The sequence below is a fragment of the Sturnira hondurensis genome, unplaced genomic scaffold (assembly GCF_014824575.4).
Source record: "Sturnira hondurensis isolate 20B ecotype Veracruz unplaced genomic scaffold, ASM1482457v3 Scaffold0006437, whole genome shotgun sequence".
Classification (NCBI taxonomy): Eukaryota; Metazoa; Chordata; class Mammalia; order Chiroptera; family Phyllostomidae; genus Sturnira; species Sturnira hondurensis.
This window is the reverse complement of record NW_028079068.1, coordinates 4,879,991-4,902,806: the sequence shown is the minus strand read 5'-3', so window position 1 is coordinate 4,902,806 and position 22,816 is coordinate 4,879,991. Positions and strand designations below refer to the sequence as shown.

Genomic DNA, 22,816 nt, shown 5'->3' with positions numbered 1-22,816 from the left:
CACCACGATCCAGGTACAGAACAGTGCTCTCACCTAGTAAGTTCTCTCGTACCCCTTTGCCGCCTATCTTCTCTCCCTAACGTCAGCCACAAGCCACCGCTGACCTGCTTTCTATCACTCTCAGTTTGTTTTTGATATATTTTCATATGAGATAAAACCTTGATTTAAACTTTTTCTCATCTTGTTGATTTTACTGCATGGAAGTTGAAGAGAATTTATGACCCCTGAAACTGTTCATTTGGACTTAAAAGGATCCATGGGAGAATCTCATTTGTGTCTGCTGCTGGGAGACACAGGACAGCCATTAGAAGGCTACAAGAGAAGATCCCCCCAAATTTCCAGAGAGACGAACCTTCAGGGAAGAGCCTCGTGTTCAAGACTGGCACAAAGCTTTAGTCCCTGGAGGGTCAGGGGATGACACTGAGTCATGTTTTTTTTGCTCAGATCAGTGTCCCAGTTCAGCGCCCTCTGTAAACTCATAGCTGAGTAATGTGGGCACCCAAGTGCAGGTGCATGTACTGGGGAGAGAGGAAATGTCAGCCATGAGTCAACTCTGAAAAAGCAATTTCCCTCCAATGTCTGCGTGACGTTGCTGTCCAAACACCATGACTTTAATACTCATTCATAAAGCAGGGCATCCAGAGCACACTGGCCCAGCATTCAAGGAGTTCTGGCAACTTGGCAGATCCAGTATCTCTGCCACAACGATGCCCAGGGAGGGAGGAGATGGCAAGCAGGGCAGGGGATGGCTAGGTGAGCACCGATGTCGGGGAGGGCATCTTACATAGGATGGCAGGCAGCAGAATCCTGAGTAACTGCAGCTTCTGGGGTCCAGGGAGTAGATGAGAGAGCCCAGTGACCAACAGTTTGGACTTTGGAGTCAGACAGGTCCGGATTGCAACCCAAATGTCATTCCGTCCTGCCTACGTGAGGTGCCCTGATGTGACTAATGGTGGGCGTCCGACCTTTAAAAAATATTTCATTCATTCAACACATGCTTATTGAGGACCTACAGTGTACCAGGCACCATTGAGGCCATGGCAGTGAGTAAAGCAAATGAGCTCCTTCTGCTAATGGATCAAGTGCAAGGGCTCCACTCCCTCTGTGCTAGGATCCCCGTCGCTCAGCCTGCTGGGTGACTTTGCATTTCCAAGTGACAGACCCTTTGCCACCTGCCACGAAGCTCCTTTTAAACAGTTGGATTTGAAGCCTGCAGTTTTGCTTTGGACACTTTCATCAGTTTCCTCTCGACTCTCTGCCTCCCCTCTCCTGCGCTCACCCAGCTGCCCTTTGTTGGGGAGAAGCACCTCCAGACACTTACCCTGCGGCAACCCTGATAACCTCGTGAGAAGAAAGGAGAGTCGTCTGATCCCTAAGACTCGTGCCGCCCTTACATACCTTTGCCCTGCTTTTTGCTTCTCTGGCCTTTCATGAGGAGACCAAGTTTACAGCCCAGTGCTTGAGGTTATCCCATTTAGGACCCAATTCTGGGGCTCTCTGCCCCCGTCCTTAATGTCTGCCAGAGGCTGGCTCTAGCTGAAGTTGCTTGCTAACTTCATGTTCACTTTGTCAGTCAGGGCTCTTGCACACAAAGAACAGCAATGGACCCCTGGCTAACATAAGTGGAAAACAAATTTATTAGAAGGATGTTGGATGACTCACAGAATTGGCGGGGAAGTGGAGAAGCAGGCTTGGAAAACAGGCGGACGCGGGGGCTGGCAGCTGGAGCAGCCTGGTTGCGGGGACAGACGTCGCAGACATCACTCTCATCACCGTTGCTCTGCACGGCTCAAAGGGCACTGTGGCATCTGGGGCATCCTGCCCCAGGTAAAGCCTGGCTCGCTCTCCCTGCCTGCATTACTCACTAGGTCCCACAGCAGGCCCCTAGTGGCGGAGTCTGAGCTTTAGCTGTCCAGAAACTCAAGCAAACCTTGGTGACCCGTTCATTGATTCCTCTGCTTTCCCCAGCTGTGCCTGGCTGATCCTCACCCCAGTTGGATGGATCCGAGCTGGTAAAGGGTCGACGTGCATAATCATCATTGCAAGGAGGCTGCCATAGGTTTCATGCTGACCCTGTTGGGGCCCGTTATTGTACGGCCGCCCTTCGGATGCTGTTATTATTTCTTTGTAATCGAAGACTTGCCTTTAGTTCCATTGTTAACTCCCTTGCCTCTGCCCTCTGCCGCTGACTTTGCCATGTTTTCCTGCAACCCTCTTTGAACCTGTTCATTCTGCTGTGTTTTCGTGACTAATATCCTTCTCCCAGCCTTAGTCATTTCAAACTGTAATCCTGTCTTCTATACCTTTTCCAGCTTTAAGGCCATTACCCTGGAAAAATCTGTGCACTTACAGCTAAAATTACTTCTCTTCAACCATCTCATTCTGCTATCCAAACACTTCCCTTAACTCTTGAACCATCCTACTCATAAAAAGAGTATTATTCCAAAAACTCCAGGCTTTCGTGCACATTACAGACCTCTAATTTTTACTATATTTCAATGCTCTTCTCAATTACTAGAGATTTTGTGTTTCATTAAAAATAATTTGGGGGATAAAAATAATTTTATCCCCCCCAAAATGTTTCAAAGAGCATCCTTTTCCAGTGTTTTACTAGTGTTATTTTCCATCTAAAATACTTGTGGCCTGTAGGTTTAGGTGTATTCTTTTTTAAAAAAATATTTTATTTATTATTTTGCTTTTAGAGAGAGGGGAAGGGAAGGAGAAAGAGTGGGAGAGAAACATCAATGTTTGGTGCCTCTCATGTGTCCCCTACTGGGGACCTGGCCCACAACCCAGGCATATGCCCTGACTGGGAATCGAACCAGCGACCCTTTGATTCACAGGCCTGTGCTCAATCCACTGAGCTATACCAGCCAGGGTGGTTTGGGTGTATTCTATTCAGTGTTGCTTATGACAGCAAAACAAAAATAAGGTCAAGATGCCTAATGACAGTAGACTGGCTAAAAAATTGTGGTAAGGGCATGTAATGGAATTCCACGGAGTCATATAAAAAGCAATACGTGTATCTATACTGGTATGGAGTCACATTCAGCACATGAAAAAAGCAGGGTGTGTGTGTATTATCATTTGTGAAAAAAATTCGTATACACAAAGAATATCTCCAGTAGGATACACAAGAGACTAGTGATGATTATTCCCTCAGGTAAGGAATCTCTGGTTGAGAGTCGGGGGTGGGAGGGAGACATTCTTGTCACTGCCTACTCAATACGGTGCCAAAATAAAATAAATTATTTCTACTGGGGAAAAAACATCGAGACGGAGGCAAAAACTGTAATCATGTATGATTCACCGGGAAGAACTTGAACAAAGGATTCCACTCACAGATTTTGGGTTTGTGGTTGAAATAGTGTCTCTTTTCTCCTCTGGGCTTGAGTGTCACAAAAGCTTTGGGGAAAACTTTTTATTTCACTTTGTCTCTTTGGAGGGGCTGACCCCCATTTTTGAAGAGCCATTCTAGAACACAGGGGTTCGATGTCTAATGCTGGATCGCTCCTTCTGTGGCACCCTCTCTCCAGCGTGTATGCAGTGAGCACCTGCAGGGCCACCAGGCCAGCGCTGCCTGTTGAGGTGGCCCATGTGCTGTGACCAGGTGTCGCACTCTGATGAGAATAAAGTGGGAGAAAATATAAACCTCATCATGATAACTCTTGCTTCCTCATGGAGGGCTCAGTTCTGTGTGATTTTTCTCATTGCAAGTGCTTGATCTACCAGTACAAGAGAGTTAAGCATTTCATTGGCCTGGTTGGTCGTGGCTCATTGGGTTGGAGGGTCCACCTGTGGACCGAAAGGTTGCGGGTTTGATTTCCAGTCAGGGCACATACCTGGGTTGCAGATTCGATGCCCATTTGTGGTGTATACAAGAAAGCAGCCAATTGATGTTTCTCTCTCACATTGATGCTGCTGGACCTCTCTCTCTCTCTCTCTCCCCCCTCCTCCCTCCCCCTGTCTCTCTCCCCTCCTTCCTCTCTCTCTAAAAGCAATGAAAAAAATGTCCTTGGGCGAGGATAAAAAAAATAAGAAGAAATTTTTAAAAAATCCTTGTATGTTCAGGTACATGTATTTCCAACCTAGCAACCTTTTATTTCTTTCAATATTCCAGTAGGTATAAATAATTTTTAAAAATATTTTATTTATTTATTTTTAGAGAGAGGGGAAGGGAAGGAGAAAGTGGGAGAGAAACATCAATGTGTGGGTGCCTCCCAGGCATCTCCTACCCAGGACTTGGCCTGCAACCCAGGCATGTGCCCTGACTGGGAATCGAACCAGCGACCCCTTGCTTCACAGGCCCGTGCTCAATCCACTGAGCTACACCAGCCAGGGCAGTATAAATAATTTTTAAGAAACCAGGATTCTCTTTGCATAGCACAAGCTTTAGTAGAATAAATCAAGTAAGTAATAAACTATAGAAAATGTCATAGCCGAAGTTTCTGTGTAACTATTTTAAATACATGTATTTAATTTTGTTTCAGTATTTTTCACAATTTTCCCTGGATCTCGGGGATTTCAGCAAAATCATGCTGCAGGTTTGGAAATAAAGTAATTCTTTTAGCCTTTTTCCCCCCATTTGGCGCTCTACTGACATCGAGCAATGCCATGAGAATCCAGTTTTTTAGTTTTCTTCCAAAGATTTAGACAAGTGTTTCCACCTTTTTTTTTTTGAGGCGTTTGTAGAGACTAAGTTAAAAGCAGAGTAACTGGGACAGACATATCTGGTACTTCATTCAGCCAAGCTGCAATTGTAATATTCATCATTTTTCCACTGGAGGAGGCCTGTGAAAAATTACAAACCTAAGCCATAAAGGAAGCCATCAAGAAGCCGCTAAGAAGACAAATTGCCCACAAAGGCCTAAGGAATAAATAATCCCAGACTATATAGTATACAGAGGCAGATATGTCATTCTTCATTCATGTATTCATTGCACTTAGTAGTTAAGAACATGGACTCAAGTCAGACTGCCTGAGTTTAATCTTGATTTTGTTACTTATTACTTGCTCAATTTTCTCAACTGCTCCTGTGCCTCAGTTTCCTTATCTGAAAAACAGTACATGCCTCATAGGGCTGTTTAATATTTTGCCTTTGAATAGTGCTTGTCACATTGTAAACATTAAAGAAGTGCTGTTTAGATTGATCTGTTAATCCGTTTAATAAGTATGCATTGAGCGCCTACTATGGTCCAGGCATCGAGTCAGGTGCTTGGGTTCCAATGGTCAATGGGAGAGTCACAGCATCTGCTCCCATGACTCTGAGACTATGGTTAACAGGCAATGAAACGAGTGATGACAGGAAACGTGAGGAATGTTTGACAGGTGATGTAAAAGATGCTGCGGGAACACAGTTTATGGAGACATTCCTAGTCCACCTCAAAGTCAGCTCTGGTTGTTCTCGGAAGGGCCTTTGCAGACACCTGAAAGGGCAGAGCAAGACGGTGGTTACATGGCTGGGAAGCCCAGCTCTCTGGGTTTGTAGCAGGCTCTGTCACTTACTGCTGGTGTGACCTTAAGCAACTTGACCTCTCTGTATGTCAGATTCCTCACCTGTGATATGGGAATCACAGTTGTGCTTGCCTCCTAGAGTCGTATGAGGATTAAATAAGTTTACACACCCTGAACCAGTACCTGGAATATAGTAAGCACTAAATGGGTCTTAATGAGTGTTACTTGAGTATTTAAGCATTTTTACTTAATAAGTATTATGACATCATGAAAATAGGATAATAATATGATAATATTGTTGTATTAATAGTTGATCTTGTATAGCTCTCTTTATTTAGCTTTACCTCCCCTTTTATGGGGCAGCTGAAAATTTTAGAGTGTTATGTTTCTCCTGTATCTTTTTCCTAAATCAATGGTGCAACTAAAAACTTCCTCCCCGCCCACCCCCCTTTTAAATCTAGCTTTCAGCACAGATCCCTATAAAGGGGACCTCTACAATTTGAGGAGCAGGAGACGTTGCCTGCACAAATAGTATCAGCAAGCCTCACAATGTATTCTGGCTTTCCTCTTCTGGAAAAAGCATTGAACTTGTACTCAGAAGACTTAGGTTTTATGCTTCACTGGGCTGCTTCCTGGATGGTCTTGGACAAGTCACTTAACTTGTCTGATCTTCAGTTTTCTTCTTGGTAAAACTGAAGAATACTATTTTTTCATTGATCAAGTTGTGACAAGAACGGACGAGATAACACACAAAGGAAAGAGGACTCCGTAACTTGTAAAGATCCATTCAGTTAGAAATACAGCAGATCTCGTTTATATTGAATATATATGGAATTTAAAATAGCCAAACTCACAGGGAAGTGGCTGCCAGGGGCTGGAGAGAGGGAGGAATGTGGAGACGATGGGCAAAGGGCACAAAGTTTCAATTATGCAACATAAGTTCTGGAGATCTACTATACAGCATACTGCTTATAGCTAACTACTGTTCACATAAAATTTGCAAAGAGGTTGGTTCCTTTATTTTTTTAGTTTTTTTCTTACGCTTTTTCTCTCTTTTTTTTACCTTTTTAAGAAGGTAGTTCTTAAGTGTTCCTGTCTCACACCTAATAATAATAATAATAATAATAAAGTAGGTGGGAGGAAACATTGGGAGGAGAGGGATATGTTTATGGCCTTGATCATGTGGATGGTTTCACAAGTATATGCTTGTCCCCAAACTCAACAAGTTGGATGCATTCAATCTGTACAGCTTTTTACATGCCAATCATACCTCAATAACGTGGCTTTCAAAAATTTCGAAATGCAGTCACATGTATTTGCCTCATAAATGCTGATCTAGTTTTCTATAGCTAGCCACGCCCATGGTCCATTCAGGTTGCCCAGTACCCCTCAGCCAATTGTTCCGAAGCTTCGGCGACTTCCCTCAGTCACAGGTAAATCTAGGAAGCTGACACCAGGGCTTAGATTGTGAGAAGGGTAAGTTTGTGGGGATGGGACAGAAACTAAAATTGTTTTCTTTTTTTTTCACTTTATTCTCTTTTTCTTCTCTCTCTCCTACTTCCTGAAAAATTCTTCATTCACCCATTCCACAAAAGGAGAAGAGGTAAGAGCTTTCCTTGTCCCTTACCTGGATTTCCATGCTCCTTTATGTTTATCTGTTTTATAGAGTCGCGATGTACTGTGGTTCTGTGCTGAAATGTGTTATTCCTGTGGACCGCTTTCTAAAAATTTGCTTTTCATGGTGGGTGCACCATAACTGTTTGCTGGATTGAATTGAGTTGAATAAAACATAATATAATTGAAGCTCATTGGCGCTCAGAACATATTTCACACACTCAGATGCAGTGATTAATTTAAAAAGAGCTTCCAGGGGGTTAAAAATAGAGATCTGGATCCAGGCAGTTTTGTTCAGAGAACTTTGAGGGGGTGAAGTAGCTCTGGCTGCAGGCTACCGTCTTTGTTCTGAGGAAAATGCAAATGTGCAGGATTGAACATGGCTGCCAGGCTAATGTCTGGGTATTTCTGGACCTTTGGCAGAAGTGAATTTCTGCCTGGAATGTACTTCCTTCCCTTTCCTCGCGTCTCTCCTCCTAGCCACGGCTTAACCCAATAAATAAGCAAAATGTATCAAATCTTTTTCTAAATGCTGATCCCTTGACATTATAACCTGGCAATTTCTTCGGCTCCAGTAATTCTGGAGTCAACGTGGTATATGAATATGACAACTGCGTGCCATGACTTTTCTGCCTCAGTTTTTTTTTTAAGATTTTATTTATTTATCTTTAGAGGGGAAGGGAAGGAGAGAGGGAGAGAAATATCAATGTATGGTTGCCTCTGCTGGGGACATACAATGTATTGTGTGTCGCCTGCAAGGAAATGGCCTGCAACCCAGGCATGTGCCCTGACTGGGAATCGAACCGCGATCCTCTGGTTCGCAGGCCCGCGCTCAATCCACTGAGCTACACCAGCCAGGGAACTGCCTCAGTTTTGATTTAAAATAGTCTCTCTTGTTATCAGACTTGTCTTGTTTTTGGTTCCTCCTTATCGAAGTCCTGTAATCCTGTATCCGTCTGAGATAACTACGATACAACATCGCCTTTAAGATACTACGCTTTAATTATGTTTTTAAATATAGTGTAGGGAGAGTAATTGGATTCCTAAGGCATTTATCTGAACAAATTCCCGACTTGAACCAGCGATGAAAAATACAAGTTAGGATTCGAGGGCGATCCGGATGCGAGGGCGATCCGGCTGCGACAGCCATCACCCCACCGATCCTGCTGATCTGGCTGGCTAGGCGGGTGTGTGGTCCTCCCTGCCTGCTCCCTGTGCCAGGCTGCTTGGGAGGCTGAGCACTTGCCCTGGGTGAAAGGGGATGACTTTCTGGGAGAGAGAGGGCCCGGTCTCCATCAAAGGCATACGATCCACTCTCCTGCTAGAACATCCAAACAAGCTGTGAAGGTCCATTTGTAAGAAAAGGTCGGGTAGGCAAGCTTCCAAGTCACCAGACACATCCAAATAAGCGGGGCCTGGGGAACAAGGTAAAATTAGGTACCATTGAAAAAACACAAATTTCCCAATAACCTGTATTTTTAAGTTTTCATATTTGGAGTTGGTAGAGGTTGGAAGATCAGATCCATCCTCCAGCGGGAATGTAAAGTCTTTGAAACAATTTTTCAGTATCTACTGAGAGTATTAAAAATATTCGTCCATATTTAACTAAACATGTCATTTCTAGGAAACCCTTCTAAAGGATGTGGGCAAAGATTCCTACATAAAGGTGTTTGCTGAAGTATTTGTAACAATGGAAAATTAGAAAAAACTAAATCTTAAGTATTAGGCATTGAGTGACATAAATTTAGGACCTTACATCCATGCACTGGGTCAAATATGCTGGCTTTTGAATTCTTCCCACATAAATGTTCTCAGAGAGAAATAAAGTTAAGAGTAGTAATTTGGAAAACTAATGACATTATCCTTACTAAGAACATAAGAAACAAAGTAAATATATGATATTAATAATTCATGTTAATACCAATACGTCCATCTGGAATAAAATCAAGATCTCTGGCTATGGGATTGCAGTTCATTTCAGTTTTTTCTCTTTGCACCATTCTGTGTTGTTAAATGCTGTGTTGTGAACATGTGTTACTGTTATAATCAGAAAAAAGCAATGAAAAATTATGGAGGCTTATCAGTGAACCTCGACACAGAGGTAAAAATACTATGTTAGAAGCCGGGTGGAGTGAAGGAGGGAGTCAGCAGAGCGTTGTCAGAGAAACTCTTGCTCGGAAAGAACATCACAGAAGACCACACTGCAGACCCAGGGGTGGGTGTTCAGCCTGCCCGTTACCACCCAGAGAATATTTAAGTACTGAGAACTCTGTAAGCCAAGATCATGGAAGAATTTTGGTTGGAACATGCTCTAAATAGTTGAAAACTTCTCTGCGTAGCAAGAGACATAGAAAAGAAAGCACCAAGCGTTTAAGGAGGGTGTTGATGAAGGCTGATACCTAGGATGTGACCTAGCAAGGCAGAACACTGTCTCCTGGGAAGACCAGCCGCCCAGACAGGTCCCCCATCTCTGCCCGGGAAGGTGGGGATTCCATAATTTAGGGGTCTCATTATCATTTATTTATCCAAGATATTAAGCACCTCCTAAGTACCAGACATTGTGCAAGGCACAGGGATTGTATTAATACATAATATACCTAGAACATACTGGTAGTTGGATGAGTCAGGTTTATCAGCTTGTTGCTGCTAAGGAGAAGGTACAGCATGGGGACCCATGAAAGCATTTCAGTAAGAGGGTATTAGACTTACCCTGACGGTTTGCCTTGATTTCTGTTCATTGTTTCTTCTTCTACATACATTTCGTTTGCTTTGATTTTACAGGGTACCTTATTTTCATTCAGTTTAAGATGGTTTCTAAATTTCCTTGTAATTCTTTTCTTGGACCCTTCTCAATAGTTCTTTCTCTCTTAATCTTACTCTGTACACCAACTTTTTTCTTTGGCACATTTATTCATTCAACAAATATTTGTTGATCGCCTACTGTGGGGTAGTAGGTACTGTTCTAGGTCCTTAAGAGACATGGGTGCATAAAATAAATATTCTGCTTACACAGAGCATACATTCTAGTGTGGGTTACAATTTTATGATTTGGCTTGTATGTGTTCTTAATGAAGGGGTTCCTTCTTTTTGAAATCTTGACATACTCCTTCCTTCCTATATCTCCATTATGATGCTATAGTATTTATTTGCAAATATAAAATGATACCAGTGACTTTTTAAAAAATCCTCACTTGAGGACATTTTTTCATTGCTTTTGGATAGAGGAAGGGAGAAAGAGAATCATCGATACAAGTTAGAAGCATCAACTGTTTGCCTGCTCTTATGTGCCTGGACCCAGGATTGTTCATGCCTGGACCAGGGATAGAACCTGCAACCGAGGTGTGTGCCTTGACTGGGAATCGAACCTGTTACCTTTTGGTTACAGGATGACACTCCAACCAACTGAACCACACTGGCCAGGGTGATACCAGTGACTTTTACATTAAAAAATACTTAATACCTAATAGTTATACCTTAGTTGATTCAAACCACCTATCTACATGTATTTCCTAAATTTATAATCATTCTTTGAGAAAAACGGTGTTTATTCAAAGAATTGTTCTCCTCTGACTTCTTTATGCCTTGTCCTGTTTGAAAGCAGGAAGATAGACTGGATTTTCATAAGCATCTTCTAGTTTTAGGATTTAATCAGTACCATGGTTTCCAACCAAAGGTGTTATTAAAATGATCTCTTTCAGATAATCTCAGTACTGGGATTATGGTGTCTTCAATTTTCTCTTTTAGACTCTTACTGTTTGAAAAATGAGCTAAGGAAGGAGCCTTTTGAATGACCTAAACTTAAAGGCTTGAACATAATCAAAACATTTCCCTGGTCACTTGCAGGATGAACCTGCTTAAGAAAAATAATGCATTTTAAAACAAATAAATATTACATGAAACAAAAGGGAATACCTGGTAAGGGATTACTATCCAGAATATATAAAGAACTGCAACTCAACAACAACAAAAAAACACAACAGGATTTCTTAAACATGGGCAAATTAAAAGATGCACAACATCACCAATTAGTACGGGAATGCAAATCAAAATCCACAATGAAATATTACCTCGTTGTCGCGGAATTGTAGAAATAGGAACCCTTGCCCCCCCTGTTGGTGGGAAGTAAACGGTGCAGCTGCTGTGGGACCCAGACGGGGATTCCTCACAAAGTGAGCGCAGTTACCCTATGATCCGGCAGTCTCACTAGGGCCTGGGTGTATTCCCAGAATAACTGAATGTGGGGGCTGGAAGGGGTTTTGTACGCCCACATTCGTGAGCACTATTCACAATAATCAAAAGGTGGAAGCAACCCAACTGTCCGTCAGCGGATGAATGGATAAACAAAACGTGGTGTGTGCATACAGTGGGCTATTATTCAGCCTGAAAAAGGAAGGAAATTTTGACATATGCTACAACACGGATGAACCTGAGGACGTGATACTAAGTGAAAATAAGCCAGTCACCAAAGGACAAAGGACAAATAGTGTATGATTCCACGTAGAGTAGTCAAATTCGTGGAACCGGAAGAATGGAGGTTGCCCACGGGCTGTGGGGAGGGCGGAGTAGGAGTGAGAGTTGAATGGCTACCGAGTTCAGTGGGGGAAATTGGAAAAGTTCTGGAGGTGGACGGGGTGATGATTGCAGAATAGCGTGAACGTACTTCATGCCTCAGTCAGATCCGTGCACTTAAAAAGGATAAATGTTAGCCCTGGCTGGTGTAGCTCAGTGGATTGAGCATGGGCTGCAAACCAAAGTTCGCCGTCAATTCCCAGTCAGGGCACCTGTCTGGGTTATGGGCCAGGTTCCCAGTAGGGGGCGTGCAAGAGGCAACTACACATTGATATTTCTCTCCCTCTCTCCTTCCCTTCCCCTCTCTCTAAAAATGAATAAATAAAATCTTTAAAAATAGTAACTGTTAGATTTTGTATATTTTATCATAATAAAAAAGTGGGTACCCAATCTTTCTCCAGGTATTATGCAGAGGTAATTTTAGAAACCAAGCAGCAACAATATTTCAAGGCTAGATAGTTCTTCTTTCTCTTAAATTACATTTAAAAAAATGATTATCCTGCTTTGGGATTGTCATGCTTATGGGTGGAGTTTGAAATCTTAAAATCACAGTAAGTTCTGTGTTCCTCTGACCACATCAATTTTCAATCTAATTTTAAAAGCATTTAAATTAGCCGCATGACTACATAAGTGCTTATTAGATGTGCAATTTAAAATGTATAGGGTTGTGCAACATGGTTGAGTTAACACCGCCATGGGAATCTCATGAATAGAATTCAATGACACCACACTATTATTAGTACTACATTAACCCATCTTTATCAGACTCTTATTTGTAGCTTATTTTTCCCTTTTTTAATTTCCAAACTTCACTTTCATTGTTCTTCACTCTGATTGTTCTTTTACCATAGCAGAATATCTTCTAAGTTTTGTATGTTAAATTATTATGTTATTGCACTGAATCTTTTCAGCAAACCAAGGAAAATATTCTTATTTCTGTTATTAGATAAGAAAACTCAGGTTCAGAGAGGTTGAATAACTCGCTCACTATCACACAGTAAGTCACCGGCAAAGTAGAAATTGAGATTCAGGGCACCCTGTCTTAATAAAAGTCTCTCCTCAACTCCATCAGCTTGTCGTACGTTATTTTCAGCATCTTCCTAAAATCTCAACTCTTCCATGACATGAGAAATGGTAAAATATGCATCACTGCTGATGACCATAAACCCAATTGTGGCAGAGAAATGGCATCCAGGACAAGTTTCCGGTTGATCTGGAATCTTTCTTGAAATCGTCTAATTAATTTTTGCATTTGTTTGCACATGGGAATATTTCCTATTGTCTTTTGTTTCTGAGTTTACATCATATCCTGAACAGTGCCACAGTTTATTTCAATTAATGCTTTCTTGTTTCTGGTACCTGGTTTCGCTCTGAGCATCTTCAGATATGATGAATGCTCTGCTTCTCATCACACTCAGACAGAGTGTGGCTTCCCTCACAACTCCGCACTCACCTTCGCACACTCTCCACCCTAGACTGGAGCCAAGTATTCCTGCTAGTGCCCAGGGTGTAATCAAGACTCTTTTTGATTGGATAAGTTGACTTTGCCAGCAGTCCTTTTACACTACTCGTCTCCAGCCCGTTTCCCCGTTTCGTGCCATGCACCATTGTGGCATGCGCCCTCTGCCAGGACCAAAATTCCCATGTGTATCTATAGGAAAACCTCTCAAGGCATTTCAACCAGCTGATTCCTCAGCTGGAGCCTGGTTTTTCATAAGAGGAAGTATGGAGTACGCTGTCTTCTTTAGGTCTGTATTGATAGTCCAAGCCTTAGGAAAAGAGGGGCCTAGAGTTTTTAGGCACTTGCAAGAGAGATGGTAGGTTATGAAATTGTTTTCAAGGAGTCAACGATATAGTCTGGCAATGGGTTAGGAGATAGTATTAGTGTGACCTTTCCCCGACTGTATTCATTTAACACATGTTTATTGGCTACCTGTTGGGTTCCTCCACTCTTCCATGTACAGAGGGACAGACAAAGTTGTGGAAAAATATAACACGTTATGGGAGAGCATAGCATTTCATTCAGCCTGATGGGGAGGGGCAGGGTGGGGAAAGGTGGTGCCTGAGAACCGTGGCCAGACTAAGGGGCTGAATGTATTGTAGAACGACAATACAGTGTGAACAAAGATTCCGAGGGAAGCATGATGTGATTACGGTGGTCAGAGGGGACGCCCCATGAAGAAGCGGGCTGCCGTGGTAAAGGGTTGGGGGCCGGAGGGGCTGACTGTGTATCTAAGTATATGATAGTACCCACTTAATCTTTGGTTTTGCTTCCCACGCTTTCTGTTACCCGCGACCAACCTCAGTGTGAAGATATTAAATGGAAAATTCCAGAAATAAACAATTCATAAGTTTTAAACAGCTGTTCTGAGGGATATGATGAAATCTCCACCAGTCCCACTCAGGACTTGAATCACAACCTTTGTTAGCGTATCCACACCAATTAGTCACTTAGAAGCCAGCTCGGTTATCCGATTGGTTACCAGAGAGAGAAATGTTCACATAACTTTTATTACAGTACACTGTTATTATTGTTCTAGTTTATTATTACTTCCAAGTAAGTTAACCCTTACTGTGCCTAATTTATAGATCGAATTTTACCATAGTTATGAATGTATAGGAAAAAACATAGCATATATAGGGATTGGTACTGTCTTCAGTTTCAGTCATCCACTGGGGGTCTTGGAACATATTTCCTGCACATAATGGGACTAGTCCATTTAGCATTTATTTTGTCTTAGAAATAGTTTATTTTTATTTAACAAACATGCTTAGAGTGCTATGTATTTTGTTTACTTACATGGTTTCTCAGGGCCGTAAAAGAGGAAAAGAGCAAAAATGGAAACAGCAAGGCCTCTTACATTCTAGGCTTGGAAATTGCCCAATGTCACTTCCACTGCACTTTTTTTTTTTTTTTTTTTGTCCAAGCCGGTCATAAGGCTCATCCAGATGCAACGTGGCAGAGGATTACATAATGGTTTGAATTCAGGGAGTGTGATTTATTGGGGGCCTTTTAATAACAATCTTCCACGAGAAGCTAAGCATTTTAACAGGGAGACAGTTGTCGGCACACAGGGCTGTAATATAGAGGTAGGTCACAGTGCAACGGGGGTGTATGGAAAGAAACCCCCAAATTGGAAGGGGGAATCAAGAATAGCATCAGGGAGGCACCATTAACACAGGCCCTGAGACTTGGAAGACCAGTCCTGTTTTGGAGGTTAACTGGGTGTTTGTCTACAGAAGGATGGGGAAGGGAAGGAAGGGCACTCCAGGTCATTAGGACAGCGGGTACAAAGGCATCAGGACGTGGTACAAGAGAGCATGTTGTGTTGGGGGAAATAACAACGCTATTCAGAATGGTCGGAGTAAAGGGCAGATGAAGAAGAGCGAAGGGGAGGGGCTGAACCTGGTCAGGAAGTGGCATGAGTGCCTTGCTAGGGAGTTTTCAGATACTGCGCTTAGAATAGGTCACTGAGACATTCTGATCAGGGCAAGCACGTGATCTGATTTGTGTATTTGAAAATCCCTTTGGGAATCTGAGAGGGGGGGATGAGGTGGAAATCAGCAAGGACAGCGAGAAGACCATTGCAAAATACCGAGTGTAAGAAGATGAGACCTGAACAATGACCTCAGGGGCAGAGAAGAGGAAGAGGTATCCAGAAATCTTTAGGAGGTAGAACGGAGAGGATTTGGCAACTGAAGGAAGAAGAAGGTTAAAAAGACTCTCAGCCTTCTGACTTTGGCAACCAAGTGGATACAGGGGGGAGGGTGGTTTTTTTTTTTTAAATTAATTAATTTATTTTAGAGAGCAGGGAAGGAGGAAGAGAGGGAAACATCAATGTGTGCTTGCCTCTCATGCGCCCCCTACCGGGAGCCTGACCTGGCCTGCAAGCCTGGCTTGTGCCCTGACTAGGAATGGAACCCTCTGGTTTGCAGGCCAGCACTCAATCCGCTGAGTCACACCAGTAAGGGCAGGTGGCGAGGTTTTAAGAGAAAAGTGCTCATATAAGTTATGGATTAATCAATTGATTTTGAAATGCTTGTGTGGCAATCAATAAAGAAGTGGGGTAGACCAGTTAGACACACAAATCTGAAGTCTAGCAGAGAGGACTGGACTAGAAATAGAAATACAGAATTCATCAATTCATGGGTGGTGATAAGAAGCCATAGATTTCCCAGAAGTGTATAGAAGGAAAAGAACAGGGGCTGGAAAAGACAGAAGGGGAAGAGCGACATTTAATGGTGTGAAGATCGTGCTGAGAAAGAAAATCTTCTCTGAATGCTGCTTCCTGCCAACTTTCTGCTCAATATTCTTCTCACTTTCACACTAAACTTCCCCTTTTCATTTTCCCTTCCCCTTCACTCCTTAAAACCACTTTAATTGACTGGCATTTCTCTCTGTATAACAATGACTTAAAAAATCACCAATGACTTTTGTGTTCCACCTAATATACATTCTCTCACTGTTATTTGTGCAGGAGAATGAATATGCCTGATATTCTTAACAACATACTCTGTGATTTTGTCTAAATTATCTAATTGTGATTTCCGACAGGGAAATGGGTATACAAAGTCTTTTCTCTGAGCCTCAGTGGAATGTTGGGGAAGTTAATAAAAAGAGGTTGTAAGGCAAGTGGACATCTGTAATAAGGAGCTATAATTGTATTATCTGCCTGATAAGATTGTTTCAGGGATTAAATGAGATAATGAAATAATAGCATATAAATAACATAAAATATATAAACCAATTTATACATACATCATACTATACATTATTATTATATGATACTGTGAAACTCTCAATAAATATCTGGCATGTGGTAGCAAATGGTAATGGGCACATTTGAGTTTGAACATTAGCAAACTAAAATCTAGCAAGTGAAGAAAGAAGGTCCAGTTATTTGTGGGTCCTTAGGTAGAAAAATATTTGTTAGTATGAAATGATATGTTGGGATATTGCTTCAAAATAATATCCATGTTGGCCTTGGCTGATGTGGCTCAGTTGGTGGGAGCATTCTTCAGTACACCCAAAAGTTGTGGTTCGGATTCCCAGTCAAGGCACATGCCTAGGCTGGGGTACTTACAAGAAGGCAACTGTTTCTTTCTCACTCTCTCTCAAAGCAATGAAAAAAACGTCCTTGGGTAAGGATAAAAAATAAATAAACAAAATAATCTCCGCGTTGGAGCTGGGGTCCAGGAATCCGCGATGCTATTGAAGCTGGACGTTCATTATTCTAATTTTGTATCATTTGAAAACTTCAGAATAAAACATTATTTGTTTCACTCTGTGCAACTATGTTGATTCAATGCACTTGATATATTGAAATGTAATAAAAACTTAGTTTGTTGCAGCTCAAACTGGGGTTTTGGGGTTTAGGCACCGTACACATTTCTCCATTTTCAGAAGTAAGGGAGTAATGCGGAAAATATTTAATTTGAAATTAAGACGATTATTTGGATTTACGGTTCTTATATATCATAAGTGAGAGTCATTTCAATAACTAGTTTCGGAATACCCTTTTCTGTTCCACCTCACCAATTTTAGTGCCTATTAACAAAAAACTACAAGTCCCAGGATGCACTGCACAAAACGTTAAGTCAAGGACCTCGCTTTTTCGATCCGGTTGCCCTCGCCTTATTTGAATGCTAATAAGAGCAGCAAAAATTGACATCTGCGACCCAGAGCAGATTTCTGAGTCGTTGTTGTACCCCTCGATCTGTCTGGCGTGCAGTTCGGAGGGGCCAGCGTGGTACCATTCTGTTCAGGGATCGCCCCGGACAGCCTCCCACTTTTTTGGGGCTTCCGTGCGCACTGGGTTCTGTTAGTGCGCCTCCAAGATGGCGACGCTGTTGGCGGTAAATTCGGGTAAGTGCGGTGGGGCCGAAGGGAAACTGGGGCAGGGCTACGATCGGTTTTCCAGGGAGACACCCAGGCTGTGAGGTTCTCTGGAGCCCACGCCTCCTACTGTGCATAGTGCTCGCTTCTCCCTACTCTGGGCCTAGCATGCCGATGCTTCCCCAGTTTGAATGGCGCGCGTCGGCGCTGCGGCTCTACTCCCGGAGCTGGGCTTTGAGGGTCGGGGCAAGGAGACCAGATCCACTGAGGTTATTAGTACAATCTCGCAGACCAGGGCCGAGCCTGCTCGTTCCCACTCCCCACCCTATTATGTGTCTGCGACCGGGATTTCGCCAGGATACCCAAGTCTCGGAAAATGAGGCCAGAGGACCTGAGATATTTTTCAGCCACGAGTGCCGGCTGACAACTCGCACCGGGACCCTTCGTGGAGGTTGGGGTTTTTTTGCAGGGAGCGAGCACCCGGATTATGAACCCTGAAACTTGGAAGGTGGCAGAGAAGGAGAAGGGGTGCCCTGGGCTCATCAGATGACTTCCAGTTTTGCGTGTGTGGCCATTTCTGGATGCTCCTGTACCTTTGGAGTGTTTTGATCTTGGGGGCGAGGTAGAATCTAGAAGGCAGTGAAGGAACTCGGAAAGACTTGGGGTGGGTTCTCTTTTGGCAGTTCTCAACCGGGGAATTTCCAACGTCTCAGGGGCGTTTGAAAGGGTGGGTGCACTTGGATTGTCACAATTCCTGGGAAGCGCTGTTGGCGCCTAGTGGGCGGGGCGAGGAGTCCTGAAAGTGAATTTTCTGCTTAGAATGGCAGTGGCTAGATTGAAACGTACTTAGCTTCGTAGGCACAATTAAGAGCGTATCTCTGTGGTAATTGCTCGTCGAGAATCTCATTCAAGAGCAGCGCTCTTTCTTCGGCGTCTTGTCCTTCTGGCTCTATGCACCCCCCCTCCCCCGTTGGTTCTGCTTTGCACAGGACTGATATTCTTGAAAAGTTACCCAAAGCTGAGTGTTTCAAATCAAACCATTTCAGAAACGGAACTTACTGAGGCTATGTGTGTATAATACAAGGAAATTTATTAGTTCCTCACAGATTCTGTTGTATAGTGTGTTATTTTTACAGAGTTTACTTTCTTTGGTCAACTCCTTGCCAGAGGTCTTTTTGTCTTTTTATTTACNGAGCGTATCTCTGTGGTAATTGCTCGTCGAGAATCTCATTCAAGAGCAGCGCTCTTTCTTCGGCGTCTTGTCCTTCTGGCTCTATGCACCCCCCCTCCCCCGTTGGTTCTGCTTTGCACAGGACTGATATTCTTGAAAAGTTACCCAAAGCTGAGTGTTTCAAATCAAACCATTTCAGAATCGGACCTTACTGAGGCTATGTGTGTATAATACAAGGAAATTTGTTAGTTCCTCACAGGTTCTGTTGTATAGTGTGTTATTTTTACAGTGTTTACTTTCTTTGGTCAACTCCTTTCCAGAGGTCTTTTTGTCTTTTTATTTACTTATTTTTAAGTTAAGTATATTTTATTGAGTATGCTACTACAGTTTCCCCCTTTGCACCCCCACACCTGGCCCGGCACCCCCATTGCCTCCAGCATTTCCCCTCCCCTTAGTTTGTCAGCGTTAAGTACTTGCTGTAAGGCAAGATTCGGATTTGCCTAGGAGTCATTTTTGGTGTCTTTTCTTTGCACCCAGTGCCAGTCAGTTGCCAATTCTGACTCCGCGAACAGGCCTCGTCGATGTCACTGTCCTAAGTGGGTTTCCACCTCAGGAGTGGCTTACCTCTCATCCTTGGTTCCTGACACTTCCTATTCCAGAGTCCAACACTCATTCCTTTGCCAACTTCATCCTGTCACCTACTAGTACTTGAAACATTCCCATTTACTAATAGGAAAAAAGCCATCTTGTTCTGAAACCCAAGACTCAAAACTCCTCCATCCTTAGCAGTTAGAAAGGGACAAGAAAGTGATTTCTAGGGAAGTCAGCTGGGCACCATGCAATTAGCATCTGACCGGGCATCACCAGGACCCAGGGGCAGGCCGTCATTTTGACAGGTCTAGAACTGTCTTTGGTCGTGTGTCCAAAATTGATCAGATTCTAGTAATTGAATTTCTCTAATGAAACTCAGTGGGCCAGTTTATTGATCTTTAATGGGAAGTATATCTGCACTGGTACTCCTGCTGGTGCATTAGCTTATTCTTTGCCCCAGAAATTTGTATGGCATTCTCTATTTTAATCAGAGGTTCAGCGAGTATGGGAGCAAAGGAGGGAGTTGGGTGATTGCTCTCCGAGTGTGGCTGAGGCATTCTGATTCCATGCCCCCACGCCAAAGACCTGACATGCCATTTCCTGCCCTGCCCTTCAGATTAGGGTAGGTGTTCCCTTTTATATATTCTCAGCACTCTACACTTCATCACACTTTTTATCGTACTGATAACTGTTTTTTGAAGTCTGTGTTTAATGTCCCACTTGTCATTCTGTAAGTGGGATTACATGAGGGGTGCTGTCTGTCTTGTTTAGTCTGTAGTCCCAGGCCCTCCATAAGTATCTGTTGAGTGAATGATCGAACTTGACTAATTTAGTCTGCCCTCTCCCTACACAGCCCCCTTTTAAAACAATCCTCCAGTAGATTGCCTTCTTCTGATATCGTTCATAGAAATGTAGTGCATTTAATTAGGTTAACTTTCATGTCAGTCATATTGTCCTGGTAACTTTATTTGGTCCTGTGTTTTCTCAGATACCAGTTAAATGTGTTTATAGAGCATCCTTTACAGTTTAGGCTCATTTTACAGTTAGTATAGTTATTTATTTTTAAGTTTTGTCTGTGGAGTCACTGATTGGATTTGACTAGTTTCCCTTTCAGCATCTTTATAAACGTGCGAACCATATCTGATTGTTTGAAGACTTCCAAGTCCACTACCTTGGACTTCAGGATAGTGTCTTTCCAATAATGGGTTTTAAATAAATGTAGCAGGTCCTTCAGCATAAAAGGAAAGCGTATACAAAATAGGAGTGCACTGGAGTACTAATTGAATGAATGTTAGTATTTCATATAAAACTTGTTTGACTTTTCATGTACGTGTGTGCTGGGTTGAGCTATGGGATATTTCTCACCATGGGCTACAGTAAAACGAACTTTGAAAGCCACCAGCCTGACAGCATTCTCTCACACGTGCTCTGTGAATTCTCTCACACTTGCCCTTGACTGTTCTTTGTCACCCACATTTTTCTCATCCTTCAAATTGCTGTGCAAGTGTATAGCTCTCCCTCAGAAGTCCTTGACCATCATTTGATCTTTTAAAATTCTTACATTGTTTGTGGCAACAGTTATACTCTTTGTTTGTATTGTTAGTGGAATATTTCACTTACCTACACTTTGTCTCCTGAACTTGATTGCAGTGTTCAAAAACCAGATTGTTTCTTTTCTTATCCCCTGTCATATGATACTGTCTGTTCATAGAGCTTAAATGTTTTTAGATAAGTGAATTTGGCTGACTTTAGGTAAGTTTGCCTAGGTATGTCTCGATGTGATCGTAATTTCTTTACTTCCCAGGCTATTTACCGGACATGTCTGAAATACCTAAATTCACCTTCTTGTTTCCATGTGGAGGTGGTGCTGCTTAGTGGTTAGGACATACTCTGCTGCCAGACTGCCTGGGTTCACACCCTACTTACTTACCCAGGGTGACCTTGGGTGAGTTTCTTGACCTCTGCCTCAGTTTCCATGTCTGTAAAGAGGGAGGAAGACATGGTGCTGACCTCATAGTGTTCTGAGACAAATAATACATGGAAAGAGCTTAGAACTGTGCTCAGTGGCACGTAGCAGAAGTTTGGTATTACCTATTACTTACTACCTTCACAAATCCAAATGTAACCCTTTTCATAGGAATTTACAAAAGTATTTCCTAACTCTGTGCTATTTTTTTATTAGCTGGTTTCCTGGCCAAAATGCTTTTTTTTCTTAGCTGCAAAGTTTAACAAACTCTGGTTTTCCCCCCTATTCCTGCTTTTCGTTTGGGGGGAAAGCCACTTACGTGTATTATATGTCTGCGGTGTGCCGGGCACTGTATTGTGTGTTTTGTCTAGTGTGTCTCACTTAGTCATTCAACCCTAGGGAGTGGGTGGTGTCCTTATTTTAGGTAAAAGGAAATCGAAGCATAAAGAGGTTATTTTCTCGCTCTTTGTCACACAGCTAATAAAGTGGCAAAACCAGGTTCAGCCACTATTTCAACTTAAAGTCAGAATTTACATTATATTAAGTTATATGAAATGATGTTTATATTTTTGCTTGAGAATTTTAGTAAGTATGCTTTTTTGTTAACGTTTGGTTTATATGTATACCTCGGTGTATTTAAAAGTATCCATGAGCATGACTAAAATGGGTAGACAACACTTTAAGTTATTTTCCAAATATATCGTTTTATCTGACGTTGGTTTTTTTTTTTTCTTGAAGCTGCTAGTCTGTGGGGTCCTTATAAAGACATTTGGCAAACGGTGGGAAATGCTCTGTGGAGAAGACAACCCGAAGCTGTCCACCTTCTTGACATGATTTTGAAGAAACATAAACCTGACTTCATCTCATTATTCAGAAACCCAGTAGGAAATTTTCTTTTTTGTTTTCTGGATTTGCTTTTTTTGTTTTTTTAAAGATTGAAGGAGCACAGGAACTCTTAATGCATGTACCTGAAATATGTTACTTGTACTTGTCCATGGATTTCAAGTTTTCTCTAAAAATGTCATGTTTTCCTAGAACCAGTTATTCATTTCTTTTTGTTTCCCATAGAAGTTAATATTGATTTATTTCTAGCTAGGAGATATATTCATATTTGAATACAATTTAGAGAGTTTAGTATATTTGAGAAAAATGAGCCCCCTTGGAATTTCTGACTTACAGTTCATACATCTAAGCTCAGTAAGATTGATAATTTTATTTGTTTCCAGGTACACCTCAAAATTTTAACTCTTCATAATGTTATATGAGTTGCATTAGCTGAACATAGCAAATCTTGCCTGTCGTTAATGACTGCACCTCGAAACCCTTTTCATCCAGGAGCAGAGTACTGAGTGGACAGGGTTTGTGTTTGAAAATGCCTATTCTTGCTGTTTGTCAACTTTCTTTTATAGACTAACAAGATCATATAAGACCTATTTCTGAGTTTGTCTTAACCAGAAATGGCCTTTTGCGTTTCAGGTTTTTTCAGCTATTTTTATTAGAAAGAGTCCTAGCTTGGGAGCCCGCTGAGCTGTGTTCCCGTGTGGGCTGTTCCACTAGAGTTTTATTCCCAGAGGCTGGTCATCTGACTTATTTGGGCCTCAGCGTTTCCACCTGT

General features: G+C 42.3%; 1 protein-coding gene across 1 annotated transcript in view; it reads left to right on the top strand.

Moving 5' to 3' along the window:
* The first annotated feature begins 17,397 nt into the window (after positions 1 to 17,397).
* The window catches only part of NUP205 (nucleoporin 205), a 72,828-nt gene continuing 67,409 nt past the window's right edge, over positions 17,398 to 22,816 (top strand). The window contains exons 1-2 of the mRNA XM_037049137.1: positions 17,398 to 17,503; positions 21,940 to 22,082. Coding sequence (XP_036905032.1) covers positions 17,476 to 17,503; positions 21,940 to 22,082 — 171 coding nt within the window. The 5' untranslated portion in view covers positions 17,398 to 17,475. The remainder of the gene's footprint in view (positions 17,504 to 21,939; positions 22,083 to 22,816) is intronic.